Source organism: Apostichopus japonicus, chromosome 8 (genome assembly GCF_037975245.1).
Source record: "Apostichopus japonicus isolate 1M-3 chromosome 8, ASM3797524v1, whole genome shotgun sequence".
NCBI classification, from domain to species: Eukaryota; Metazoa; Echinodermata; class Holothuroidea; order Aspidochirotida; family Stichopodidae; genus Apostichopus; species Apostichopus japonicus.
Genome location: NC_092568.1, coordinates 10,958,418 through 10,972,771, shown reverse-complemented (window position 1 = coordinate 10,972,771; position 14,354 = coordinate 10,958,418). Strand labels below are relative to the sequence as shown.

Genomic DNA, 14,354 nt, shown 5'->3' with positions numbered 1-14,354 from the left:
AATGTTGGACAATTGTTATCAATAACAATGGTGTGCTGCCCGCACTGCACATCGGATATGTGCTACTAGACAACCAGTTAACCATAAATGAGTCAAAGACAGATTACATCCTTTTCTGTATTTATTCCTCACTTGTATTTGTATGGTAGAACTGTAAAACAAGATAAATGTCACTACAAAAAAAAATTTACACCAAAATAAATATGATAAAGATTGCACTCAGAACAGTGACATGCTGACATCACCGGTTATGACTCATATACAGTAGGATTACTATGACAGAGATGAGAATAGATGCTGTTGAGATCTACTATTCCCGACTAGAAGTAAGTTCCCTCAATTGAACTAAATGACTAACGTATTATTCTAACGAATAGTACCGCAGACAAGGGCGTAGGAACCGGGGGGCTGGTAGGGCGCCAGCCCCCCAGTGAAAAATATGGGGGGCAGAAGTATCATTCCGCCCCCCCCCCGCTCCGCAAGTCAGAAAACCCCTAATTCATTTCCAAATGAGAAAAAAAATCTCATTTGGAGCACCAAATTGCATCTAAAGCCAGGTGAAAATGCAAAATTATTTACAAATAGAGTGGGTGTTGAAGTGTGCTATATTGCACCAAATTGCATCAGAGGCCACCTGGAAATGCAAAAAAATTCCAACAGGGGAAGGGGGACACCCTTAGACCCCTCCCCAAGGCCAGCCATCAGTCTTCAGCCCCCCCCCCCACTCAAAAGTACCTTCCTACGCCACTGACCGCAGAACTGGACGATCAAAACCAACATGGGCTAAGCAAATATGTTAATTAGAACATGAATTATACATGACTATGTCCGAACCGTAAGAAAGACTGGTTTAAAACTACACCAAACAATGATATCTGCAGGCAAACACAGTGTGTATATGACTATGCTCTCATTGTACACATTGAGTTAACGGTAATTAATGTGATTATGTACCTAATATGAAATCAGCATTCTAAGCATGAATGTCAATTTAAATATTTGCTAAATTCCATAACTCTAGTAAAAAACGAAAACGATTACTTTCGAACTATTAATTAGCCAGCATAAAAGCAGTCGTAAAAGTGAGGCTGGTAGGCGTATAATACTATACAGTGTTGTTAACATTATACGAAAACTTGGATGCAACAATGTACAACTGGCTACAGCCAGACAACCAGTTGGTTTGTGCTTCCTTGCCATCGCATTTCAAATAACTATCCAACTAATGGAGAGCAAGTGAGTTAGATTTGTTCAAGAAATTAAGTGACAACCGGAAAAAGATAAGAGATTTCCAGCTCTCATTTGTAGCACTCCCTTGTGGGCATCAAGTTTTCAACCATTTCATCAGAAGTTCACTGGTAAGGAGTTTACAGTATAGAATATTAAGTTCCAAAATGTTTCAAGATCTAGAAAGAATGGTCTTCCTATGTGAATTATACATATATAAGATGTATTAATAAAATCAGCTATGCCACCTTGCAAACATCCCTTTAATAATTGTTATTAATGAATACCAGCTCTACATGACATTGTTTATACACTGTAAAATATTTGCACAAATAAAGCCAAAATGCAACAGTCATCTAGTATAAATCATAGAGAAAATGGCCAATTTTGAGCCCATTTGAGATAACCTATTGAGACCTCTTAAGCCAATTTTCCACCATTAGACCCCTTGAAGCTCAGACAGTGAAAACTGAGGGGGGCCTGCAGAGTGTCTTAAAGTGAGTGTTAAAGATTATCAACAGATTTAAGCAGATTTCATTTCTGGATGACTGTATTGTTTTTTAGAATTATAGAGCCCCTTAACAACACTAAACTGTACTGAACTTGACCAAACTATGTTCACCAAAAGAATATTCATAGCATTTGGAAATTAATTGTAACTTGAAGTTTAGAGTTATCATGTTTAAAAGGTTTTCAGACTTTGACACCGGTTGCCCTCATTTGACCTCTAACAACTTCAATAAGGTTCTTGCAATCACGAAGTTGGATTAAGCATAAAGTTCAAGAAAGATGTCCTTCTTGAGTTTGTATTTACAAGATTTTCAGACTTTGACTTATAAGTTGACCGCAATGACCTTTGACCTCCACAAATATATCAATATGGTACATCAATTTCAGTTTAGTGAGACAATGGGTCTTGGGAACTATCGGACACTAGGTCACAACATTAGAGATGAATCATTCCAAGTTCAGTCAAGCAGTGTGATTGCTGAGCCAACCCCAGGCTGATATTATTATGATAATAATAATGATAATCATAACAATTAATATTATTATAATAATGATTATAATTACTGTGGAACCTAAGAAAGAAAATGGCAAACCAAAATATGTTTAAGCAAACCGATTTATCTTGCAACAGGTCTTAAAATTACCTTTGAGAAGACAGCCTATATATAAGCATATACTCAAACAAACACCGGGAAACGAAAGTCACTGCGGTCCTCAAATTATTATTAGTCTAATTCAATACCAGTCTTAAAGAAAGAATAAATAGAAAAATTAACTGAAGAATCAAGACCCTGACAACATTTGTTCCACATATTTCATTTCATGAATCAATGAAAAGCATTTTGTCGTGAACATTATAAGTATCGAAAATGAATTGCCAGATTTCAATTTTTTAATAGCCAAATTGGGATCGGCCAGGGACTTGTGCTACTTGAAACTGCAAACAACAGTAGAGTGTGAAAGAACCATGGCAATACAACATGCAGCCAACTTAAAGTCACTGATCCTGAGAATAATTACAGAAGCAATATGGTGGATTACAGCAAGGTAATAACATGGTAGCAGGTTCTGTGAATAACGGTTCCCCTTTAACGAGGTTTTTAATATGGTCGTCCCTCTCCTGCCAGATTTGATGTAAATACTTTTTATGCTTCCGACTTTTCAGCGGATAAAGTTCCCCGGGATCTCTCTCCAGGTTGAACAGCAAAGGTGTCAGTTCGTGTGATTGGATGCACGGTACGTGACATCCGTAGCAGCTGTACGACCTCGCGCTGGGCCATCCTTCGTAACATAACGAGGAATAGATGTCGAGAGAGATCTTGGGCTTTGAATAAAAGTGCGCTTTGTAATCTCTGTGTCGTATGGCCATGAGCCTATCGGAGCAGTAGTAATGGATGACTTCCCTGCTGTGTGGAGTCCGGCCGCTGCTGAGAAAATGTTCCTTTAGACTGATGCCATCGATTACCCTGTCTGACGGGATGGGGGCTCCGGCTAGATCCAGGGCCGTGCTAAAAATGTCCAACGAACTCACGATATCGCGAGAGACTGTGGCGCCCTCTATCATACTTGGCCACCATGCAATAGCTGGCACCCTAAAGCCTCCTTCCCACGTAGTTTCTTTAGAACCTATGGCAGAGAGTAGAGAGCCTTGTGGCATTGACTGCAATCGATCTACAACAACAAAGCTTTCCATTCGATTTTTCAATCGGTGTGTTTTCTATCTATTAATGCAACTAGACATATTTAAAGGTCAGTTTGTCAAAATAAAACAGACTTAAAGCATAAGTTAAACCAACCTGTATTAAAGTTAACAAGAAAAAAAGTACTTGTTGCACAGTCTTATTGCAGAACTGTTAGTAATTTCACAGCCGTCATATTTATAAATATAGCTTCCTGAAATCAGGAGTTTGCGGCCAGGTTTAACATAGGAGACACTATTTGATTCTATCCTATCATTAAAAGTGTATCTTCATTATTAACGAAAAATTCTTACCTCTGAACGGAGAGTTTTTGCCACCGTCACTACATATCTCTATATGTCCACCATGATCTGATATAAACAAAACCAAAGTATTCTTCTCAATTTCTAGCTTCCTCAATGTGTCTAAGATCTCGCCAACAGCCCAGCTCATCTCATTCAAATTATCGCCATATTCACCTGCAAGGAACGGAGAAACATATTGTAGATAAAAGTCACTGGTGTTGGGAATATGCTAATCACTGTTCAATACAGAGTAAAATATAAAGCTGTGATTTACCCTTGAATTTACGGAATCAAAGTAAATTTTATAACGCATAATTAAAACCAGGAAATTTGGTAAGAGAGTGAGGGTGGAGGGGACAATTATTTCTTGATCAATACTCCATTCCTTGCTGATGAGGTGACAAAATTCTTGTTAGGTATAGTGAAAAAGGGTGGATCCACCCTTTTGAGGGGGGGGGAGGCACATATCGGGAAAACAATGTCCATCCCTTCAATGCCACTATAAGCACAAGGGTCCATGAAGACAGAAACATCTCTTACTTGACCCTGAAAGTTCATTTGTAGAAGGATACATTAGTTTTGGTAAAGTTGTTTGAAAGTTGGTGCAAACCCCCCCCCCCTTCCCCTCCCCCCAAAAAAGGCTTGAAATGATTATTGGCATACCATTATACTTGGATCTTTCAATAAGCAACAGACAATAGCATATAAGTAGTAGCATATCAAGTAGCATAAGTGACACTTGTGAGATGATTATGAGTACCAGATAGTGAGACATGCTGGTCGCATTCAGCAGATATATATATATATATTGATGGGAGCTTATGCATGGATGTATAGACATTGTTGAGTGTTCTTTCAGCTATATAGCAAATAACAAACTTGAAGATAAAAAAAATGAAAAGAAAGAAAAAATTAAATTTCTCATCAGAGTGTTTTGTTGTTTACATTTTCCATGATTCAATGAAGGCATACTGATAAACCAAAAAAAAAAATATTTATGTGTTTAAGACCTAGATGAAAAAATATGGTTTTGGGAATCAAATACAAAAATTATTTCTGATTTTCATTTTCTCTGGGAAGAACAAAGAATTTTTTTGCCAGAACAGGATTTGAACCAGATGATCTTTGGACTAAAAGTCTTGAGCTCTTCCAATGAATCTAGCTGTATCTGTGGACAGCACAAAATTGGAGCAGTATTTGGGTGGGGAAATTTTGAGAGAATATATATAAGAACAGCTCTTTTTGTAATCAAAGCCTCTCTAAGTGTATTAGTAGAGCTTTGACTTCTTCACAGCAAAGTTGTCTCTGTCTCAGAGTTCATGTTTAGCTGTACCCGAGCAGAGAGTCAACACTTGCCTCGTTTAGATGATGCTTGGAACTCCGGGCCGGCGAACAGACTATCGTGAAGGTGCAGAAAGTTGAGCATGTAGAAGAAAGGTTCATTTTCATGGTTGTATATAAATGCTTTGGTTTCGTAGACCAGAGTTTTGGTGATATTATGGTGTGCTGCTGGCTGTTGGATTATTGTGTCATTACTGTAAAAGAAACAGTAGCTTTTTTCTGGAGAAGAGACAATTTTCTGAAAAGATAAATCAAACAAAAATTCTCGAAATTTGCCACCAGTTGCCCCTTCTTGAGATTCATGTTTATAAGCTAGGGTGTCATACAAACACACAGACACACACTTACACCCACGCACATCTGTCCATATACACACCACCTTTACTGCATTGATTTTATACTTGCCTGCAAACTACAAGTAAAAAACAAACATTCAGTACACATTTGTAAACAGCTGATTCAGAAAAAAAAAAAAAAAGTTTGGGTTCAAATAAATGAGATGAACTTTTTAATCCTTAAAAATAGTTTACCCATCGTAAAGATCAAGCATTGACTGACTTGGCAACAAGAAAACAACCTACAATATTACATTTGGACATAGTGCTTTGATTGAATAACCTGTGAAAACAATAATCACAGAGGCACAAGGTGGATGGGGCTCTGTAAAATGAGTATTTTTCATGGAATGAGACCAAGAAAATGGTAAATATTGATTTCATTGGTTATAATTGAGACATCTTTGTTAAAGCTGTTTCTGGATGTTAAACCCACATTGCAGTGTATTGAAAGTTACAAATATGTTATGGTATATGAATGCCATTATAGTGATGTACTCAATTATAAAAGCAAACTATTATATTATATTTTATATGACTTTAAGCATATAGATTGCAGAGAGCCTTTATAGCCTGGATTTATAATATAAAAGAACTTTATACTTTAAAACTTGTAAATTATGCATTTAGTCACGAATAACTGCCACTATAATTTGTAATTTGGCAGGCTTTGCTGCATAAAACCATAGCACCATAAAGGTAATGACCATTCTAGCATTTACATTGGTGTTGAGGTTACTGTACCTAGCCAAACACTTATTATCAGCATATAGTGAGCAAATACTATACCTTTTCTTCATCACATCTGGCGTGGTGTGTAAAAGGTGCGATGGTTCCAACCTCATCAAAGCCATGATGGGCTGGTAGGTGATTACCATCATCAAACCTAAACTCATTGATACCTGGAAATTACAGAAGGTGTGTGTGTATAGATGTAGATATATTATATATTATATATATATATATATATATATATATATATATATATATATATATATATATATATATAAATACATATATATATAAATACATATATAAATATATATATATATATATATATATATATATATATATATATATATTATATACATAGAACATGGTTTATGATAAACAGGTTATATCAGTGTTATCCCCAGATAGGTGTCAAATAATGATCCTTCACGTCCAAATTTCAAGGCCGCTTTACTCCTAACAGAGATATATTTAAATGGTTTAAATTAAAAACATTATTTCCAATATTTGAGAAATAATGTGGAGTTTCAGAACCTCTTGGAAAGTTTACTCTTGAAAACTTCTTGAACACTAAAATCCTGATGACCTACAGTACAAATTTTATTTCAGTCATTTCTTAAATTAGCAGTCCAAATTTCCCTGTGAAACAAAGAATCACCTAGCTATGCCATGGTGACCAGAGCTGTTCGTGACAAACCAAGCTGTTTCATAATTAAGGCAGAGTTATTCTATAAAAACTATATATCTCTGTTTGTGCTGAAACAAGATTGCAATATTACTTTTAATCACACAGGAATTGTCTTTATTGCTGTAAAGTAGACAACAAATCCTGTCACAAAAATTTGACTGTGTAATTTCAATATGGAAAAAAACCTCACAAACAGGCAGCTGCTATTAAAATTGAAAAGAGAAAACTATTTTTTAATACCAAGATGCCACTTTCCATTCATCCCAGTAGCGTAGCCCACATCCTTCAATGCTTCAGCTATGGTGATTTCATTCTTTGGCAAACCAGTTGGCATATGAGGGATAAAAACTCGTTCATATGGGCCATACAAGCCGACCCTAACAGGAAGTCTACCTGCAGAGAAGGGAAATTAAGGTAAGTTGATGGTAACATAACTTAACAACTCCATCCAATTTTAAAAATTATAATAAAAAAAATTATAAGCAGAGATTAACATAAAAGGTATCATTAGCAGCATTACAAAGGAGAAGTGGTGGTGAGATGTGTGTCTGTGTGGGGTAAGGAAGGGGTGGGGTGGGTAGGAGAGATAGACAGGGTCAAGAACTGCATCTTCTTCTAACAATTGTTGTTCCTCTCTTTGCTAAATATGCTCTAAAATTAATGGCTGTGTTTCATATGAGAATCTTATGCACTTTCCTACTAGACTTTGACTTCAAATATCTAAAAATTTCCTGACTATTTTTCCTGAATGTATATGCATTGAAAAAGAACAGTTTTGATTGTTACATGTACTTCCAAAGAAACAGATCCCATGTAATGTGTTAAAATTGCAACATTGACATTGATGATACATTCAGTCAGGACTAAAGTGCAAACGAGTGGAGGGAATGTTACATACAGCATAGGAAGCATATACTAACAACAACTTAAAGGCATTGAAGACTCGCCCCAAACCGTGTGCTGCGTTCTGAAAAAGTTTACTTTCCGTACGTTGCTTGCAAGTGAAGTTTTCTTCTTGTTGCTACAAAATGCAGACATTAATGAAACGTGAAACCTTGTAATCTTTCATCTAGACCTGAGATGTCCATCGATGCTATGTACACAGTGTTGTGGGTATTGACCGTAGCTGTATGTATTGACTGTACACTATCGTGTCTAGTTACTAACGGTAGCAAGCTGTGTGTGTATTTTCTGGGATTGATGGTGGTGTCTATTACACCTCATTCGAAACTAGGTCAGATTACCGGCATGAGAAGTTTCTTTGTGCGCGAGTCTTCACACCCTTTAAATATCAAAATTAATACAATGAATACATGTAAGTTTGTGCGTGCGTGCGTGTATATCTGTTCGTACGTATGAATGTACATTATGTATGTATGCACCTGTAAGGGTAGCCCCTCTGCTCGGAGTGCAAACTGATTCAGGACTATACCACTGTGTGAACCTAATCCCTTCCAAGGCCATTCTGTCGATAGGACCAGATTCTTGGGTTGGATGTCCATAGCTGGAGAGGTCCCCATATCCCATGTCGTCTGCTACTAGGATGATAATGTTTGGTTTGTCCAGAGGATCCCTGGGCAGCATCAGACAAAACGGCACTTGCGACAAAGCAAGTATTACTACCGTGAAGGTGAACTTGATGATCATATCTGACAGGGCTACATTGACTGAAAAATGTAATGAGCAAATATAGAATAAATACTTAACAATTTTTATCTTTTATCCAATATTCAACAGTACAGTTTTCTTTTCTTTTTCTTTCATTTTCTGATATAGCTATCTGAAGAGGTTATATATTGCTCATTACATTTTTCATCATTGTGTTAACATTCAATATTGACTGTTAAAATGAAAAATGTAATGAGCCATTTTAGAATAAATATGAAACATCTTTACCTTTATCCAATACACAAAAGTTCATTTTTTTTGTCTTTTTTTTTTTTGCATTTTCTAATATAGCTATTTGAAAAGGTTATATAAATCGACTGTAAAATATGTAATTCGAAATTTTAGAATGAATATGGAACAACTTTACTGTTATCTAATACACTACAGAACAGTTTTTGCATTTTCGGATATAGCTGAGACATGTGTATGTAAAATAGTACAGGTACATGTTAATGATAGGTTTCTTATTATCACATTGCAATTGTGAATTGAACAGAAGATAGTACTGTATGTATTAAGTACTACATACAAGTATTCACTATCAAGGGAGGGGGGTGGGGGTGAGACTTTTCCACAAGTTCAAGGATATGAATATCCAAGAATGGTCCTAGAATAAATGAGCCAAAACTTGCAACACATTTTATACCATTAAATTATTATCTAATTATCATTTCTGCTCACTGATTGACTTACTGTAAGCAATATAGAGTCCTAATGTTAGGCCTTAGGCAGGCTAAAGTGGCATGCACTGACACTTGACAGTGTAAAGTCAGTCTGTGTGATACTCAGGAAAGTAGAATACGATAAGTGCTTCCTCTACTCAATTAAAAGCAGCCTTTCTAGCATGAAATTTCTCACGTTATTACAGTAAACTACCACAACATGGTCGGAATTCGGACCCCAATGCTATCATAAATTTTAGGCCTAAGTATAGCTCCCACCAGCACTTATAATGTAACCGTGTCTCTGTCTTTACAGTATAAATACTGACCCATAACTGAAGTGTGGAGTCAGTTGACAACACCATGGGTGTTTCGACTTTGTTTTACGAAACTTGCCGTAGGTTATTTATTAAGGTTAGATAAGGAATCGTTATCTCGCTCATACCTCGATTCAAACTAACACCATTTACAACGTGCGAAATACACTGGACTCTTCGATGACAAATGCAGTGGTACAGTAGCTTTGGAAGACTATCTTACGGCAAATCAACAATAGTATAGTACTACAGTACCACCTGGGAAAGAAATCCGTACGTCATTTATGACACTGTGTCAGTTGCTAAGCAAATGCTTCAACGAACTGTCGTGAACAAGATATTATACAAATTTTGAGATATATTCAACAAAGACGTAGCTCTAGATTGCAGGTAAGACATAAAATAGTGTCGAAAATGTAGAAGCAGTGTTAAGTGCACAATTAATTAATTTGACATAGCCTAATGTGTAGTACTGACCAGGGCCTGAACGCTGTAACGGTCACGTTACATGCTTTTCGCAAAACTACTATTATATATACTTCTGTATGTGTGTTAGATGTTAATGCAGTGTTTGCTATTTGGTTTTTCTCTTAATCTTATCGGCATAACCAACGACATACAAGCTTAGCATACGTTTTACCTGTTAGTGTTAACAACTTAAAGACTATATCATTATTATATATACACTTTTATAGAAAGCATTGATTCGCATTAATTTCCTAACTTCTTTGCTAATATAATCCATTTGAAAACAACTATCAGATTATGTAAGAACGACAAATGTGAAATGGTGATGGTGATAATAGCTGTTGTGAACTTTCCATGGACAATGGCAGAGAAATGGGGAATCCCTTTCGTCAAAAAATTATTGACGTGAGTGAGTGATAACCATAGAAATTCCTTATCAATTTCTATGGTGACAGCCCAGTTATCGTTTTTAGCTGAAATGATTATAAGACTTTGTGAGCAACTCCCACAAGTTGATAAGAAAAGTCTTACTTCATTTTGGAGATATCCTAACAGTGTAAAAATTGTGAAGAATCGTCATATGAATTGATGATGTCATATTGTCACAAGGATTTGAAACCTGTTTTCTCTCTCTGTGTGTTTCTTTTCAAATTTTCAAGATGAACAAGATTACAAGAGCAGTGTTGACACTGAAAACATTGCCAATTGTTCGGCCATGTTAAGTATTTTAAACATGAAAGATTCTGGCATTTGCAAAATCCATGGCATTACCGCAAAATGAAAACAAAAATGAAGCACATGTTGGTCATCGCTCAAGTCTTTCACCTTGCTCAAGACATTCTCCCAATCGGCAGAAGATATTTCCTAGCTGTTTGGGAAGTTTTTCATGCCCAGTTATCACTATCATATAGCCCAATGATGATGGTTGGATTTGTGTCTCAGTTTAACATTATGCTTGAATATAGAATTTATGGCATGGAGCTGCTACTGTACATGTAGCTCAAAACCTGGGAACAGGAAAACTGACGTTTTTGTCAGCCATGGGCACTAGCTAAGGCTGAGTATAAACCTGACTTTGGCAGGATGAAAACAATGTTCAATACCTTATTTAAAACATAAGGGAAATAAGATAAGAATGGCCTTGATATTACAGATCTGGTGAAAGTCGTTGGTCCACTGCATATGAAACCAGTCAACTTTGAAAGATATTGTTAGAAGAAGTGGACAATATCAGGGTAGTCCTATGTTTGGGTATGGAGTCTAAAGGTAGGGTTTTGTCTCCTTTCAGTTTGCAAAATTTTGAAGGAGAGTGCTTTATAAACTGGTTATTTTCAGTTTTAAAGTAAATGCATCCAACCCTGTTACCTGTAAAATTCCTACATGTAGTCTTTATGGGTTTTCTTTGTTAACTCTATCTTCTATCCACAGCTTGAGGGTTACTAAAAGATGTGATTGATATGTAGCTACAGTATGATGAAAACGATAGATGATCTGCATGTTGGGTTTGCTGACTCAAGTTTTCTCTTTGCAACAAGCAGGGTTAGGGTTACCTGACCCTATTGGTGTACATGTTTCAAGGTGAAAAATAGAAAATTGTGAAAAGAACTAGACTTAGTCATTGTATGACTTATTTGAAGTTATCTCTTCCATCTCTTTCAATTGGCAGTCAGTATGGAAGTGGACACATCAGACTTGAGCGAACGTAAGGACAGGATGACAGAGAAGCTCCAGAAACGGCACGATGGAAGGATCGCTGAGATCGAAAAGAAGAGGGAGGAACAAGATGTCGATGAATCCAAGAAGACATCCATCGACTACTTCTACAAAACCTTCCAAGTTGAAAAATCATCGATAGAGACTGGTCTTGAAGATTTATGCAGACCTGGTGCAAAACTCCCCAAGGTTCAGCTGACGGATAGGTTCGATGCATTAATTATGAGGGTGAAGAAACTTCAAAAATTCATCGCAGATTATACGGCTGTCCTCCCTTCCTATGATATCAATCGCTCCCAGTCGTCGGCCAGCGAACTGCTCTCGACGCTTCAACGAAAGCGAGAGGAGATGATCCCGAAGAAGAAGTTTGCGTTCAAATCTCGCAAGAAGGAATCCGAGGGAGTACCCGTGGAGGAGAAACCTCCCAAGGAGGACGGAAGAGCAAAGTCCGGAGTAGAACCAGAAAATGCCTTCGTTCAAGACTCAAAGGGGTTTTCCGACAGATCTTCGGAATGCCTGCGAATGGCAGGCGAAGAAATTAAGCTTCAGGACGTCAGTCTCTCCAATCTCAAATCGTGCAAGGTGACCCTCGAAGGATATCCGAGTGCAGTCCACGTCAACAACCTGAAAGACTGTAAGGTATTCTGCGGGCCCGTTCCCGGCTCGATATTCGTAGACAACTGCGAAAGCTGCGTATTCGTGGTAGCCTGTCAGCAGTTACGGGTTCACCACACCAAGGACACTCAATTCTATCTCCAGGTCACCAGTCGGGCGATCATCGAGGACACGACCATGGTCTTGTTTGCTCCGTATCAGTGGGATTATGCGACGAAGGGCGAGGATTACAGACAGAGCGGATTAGATCCAAATAGGAATAACTGGGATGATGTGGATGATTTCAATTGGCTTGCGAGTGACAAGCATTCTCCAAACTGGGGTATTTTACCCGAATCACAAAGGGTTCAAAAGTGGGATTAAGTTACCATTTAGAATAGCTGTTCCTCACTCGATGCTTTCTATTGCTAAATGTTGCGTGGTATGTCATGACGTCAGATAGTTTTCACGCTACAAGTGTGCTAAACTAGACAATTGGAAGTGTTGTGCAGACCCTTCTTAGCATTTGATTGTGAGATCAAGCAATTATAGATCACTAGTGAGAGAAAAAAGATAGTGAAAAGCATGCATTTTCTGAACTTCTTTCATAGGGTGTGTAGAAAGACATACATGAAATTTTAGCAGTATTGTGTATATGAAAAGTCATCATGTTAATAGACATTTCTCATGAGTGCTTTTTGTTGCTAACAGTTATCTCTTAAATATGTTATGATGTCAGACAGATTTCATACTACGGTACAGGTGTGCCAAAATAGACATTAGAAAGTACAGAGCATGATATTTCTCCAAGCATTTGGACCGTTTACAGTAGGCCTACGTAGTTGACATATTAAAATCCGCCACTCAAAATGGTTTAGATTGTCTTAAGTCACTGCTAATGGTAGTTAAGTAAAAGTATATGGTTTTAATACACAAATATGCCTCAACATGTCAAAGATAATCAAAGCAAATTGAATATAAAATTTATACTATGTATACATTGTGAAAAAGTTTGAATTTAAAAGTTAATTAGATCAATTTTGCATCAGAGAAAGGAATAGAAGACCTTGCTAGAACAAAAAATAGAAGTTTTCAACTGACATGTCCTACCCCACCATATGATAGCTTATGGCTTCTAAGACTATCATAGCATTTAGGATTTTTGTCACAATCACTGTTTGGATTTTGACCTAGTAGAGGTTGAATCTTAGCATAGTACACCCAATGCCATCTGCCTGCCCTTCATCTGGAATCTTCGGTTGTCACCCAGGAATTTCAAAAAATCTTTTCTAACAGTTACCTTCACTCCTCCAGACTTTAAGATCATCAGTTGTTTATTTCATCCTCTTCAACATCCAAGTATGAAAAAATATAATAACGTCCGCCACCCCCCCCCCCAAAAAAAAAGAATAAAAATCACATCAGTAGGTTTATTAGGACTATTTGTCAACATTGGCGGATGTTCACTACGCTAATTGTGCTATACTACAGATCTCATTCATTACTATTGATTGATATAAGGTTTGTTATACCCTGTAATAAGAAAGGTAGTACGGAGAGGCAGTAATCAAAACCGTTTCTTATATCTGTACTAAGTCAATGACGAATTGATTCAAAAATGTTTTACGTATTTGAATACTTTGAGATTGGAAGCCGTTGCCGGTTGAAAGACCAAGTCGAAAGTGATAAATTCAAGTGCCGTTATTGAATGTTTAATGTACTGTTATGCCGTAAATGTATCATCGTTAGTGAAATTATATATATGAACCAATCAAAAGAAATGTTTGTTACATTAGTTTTGTGATAACGTGGTCCACTGGGTCTGTAACCAGGCTCAGAATCCAGGTTGTTGGACGAATCGAGAAGAAAGTCAGTAAAGGAAATCATATACAGACCTTTTTTTTTTGTTCTTTTTTTTTTTTTTTGCTGCTTTTACGAGTTTCGTTTGGTTTGGCGCCTGCGTAGGGATCGAGAGGGTCAGGGAGGGGGTTCTTGTCGACAAAGATGAGACAATTAAACACAAAAAGAAATGTTACGCACCCCCTCTTCCCAACAATTTGATAAGCAATTCATAACAGAAACGATCAATTGCCAACGTACCGGAAATACAATCCT

At 37.0% G+C, this 14,354-nt stretch overlaps 2 protein-coding genes across 5 annotated transcripts; one reads left to right on the top strand and one right to left on the bottom strand.

Annotated features, from left to right (window-relative positions):
• Positions 1-89: 89 nt before the first annotated feature.
• Positions 90-9,738, bottom strand: LOC139970491 (arylsulfatase-like). 3 transcript variants are annotated; one of them, XM_071976249.1, is made up of 7 exons: positions 9,593-9,738; positions 8,200-8,484; positions 7,058-7,210; positions 6,187-6,299; positions 5,078-5,300; positions 3,731-3,895; positions 90-3,363 (listed from the first exon to the last, which is right to left on the bottom strand). In XM_071976249.1, exons 2-7 carry the CDS (start codon positions 8,462-8,464, stop codon positions 2,735-2,737), a joined length of 1,548 nt encoding a protein of 515 aa, XP_071832350.1. In that variant the 5' UTR covers positions 8,465-8,484; positions 9,593-9,738; the 3' UTR covers positions 90-2,734. The 3 variants fall into 3 exon arrangements, with proteins under 3 accessions (XP_071832350.1, XP_071832349.1, XP_071832351.1); XM_071976248.1 differs by having other exon boundaries at positions 9,477-9,617; XM_071976250.1 differs by lacking the exon at positions 9,593-9,738 and adding an exon at positions 9,344-9,471.
• On the top strand, positions 7,212-14,103 carry LOC139970493 (tubulin-specific chaperone C-like). Of its 2 annotated transcripts, none has more exons than XM_071976254.1 (2): positions 7,212-7,231; positions 11,599-14,103. In XM_071976254.1, the coding sequence occupies exon 2, from the start codon at positions 11,604-11,606 to the stop codon at positions 12,621-12,623; it is 1,020 nt and encodes a 339-aa protein (XP_071832355.1). In that variant the 5' UTR covers positions 7,212-7,231; positions 11,599-11,603; the 3' UTR covers positions 12,624-14,103. The 2 variants fall into 2 exon arrangements, with proteins under 2 accessions (XP_071832355.1, XP_071832354.1); XM_071976253.1 differs by lacking the exon at positions 7,212-7,231 and adding an exon at positions 9,715-9,854 and having other exon boundaries at positions 11,599-14,101.
• The last annotated feature ends 251 nt before the right edge of the window (positions 14,104-14,354 follow it).

What these genes read in the sequence shown, in the direction of transcription:
- LOC139970491 (XM_071976248.1), bottom strand. An exon ending in CAGAGGGGCTACCCTTACAG is followed by an intron (nt 7,211 to 8,199) that starts GTGCATACATAC and finishes CCTTCTCTGCAG; the next exon opens with GTAGACTTCCTGTTAGGGTC. An exon ending in CAAAAACTCTCCGTTCAGAG is followed by an intron (nt 3,364 to 3,730) that starts GTAAGAATTTTT and finishes TCTCTGCCATAG; the next exon opens with GTTCTAAAGAAACTACGTGG.
- LOC139970493 (XM_071976254.1), top strand. Translation starts at nt 11,604, where the DNA reads ATGGAAGTGGACACATCAGACTTGAGCGAACGTAAGGACAGGATGACA.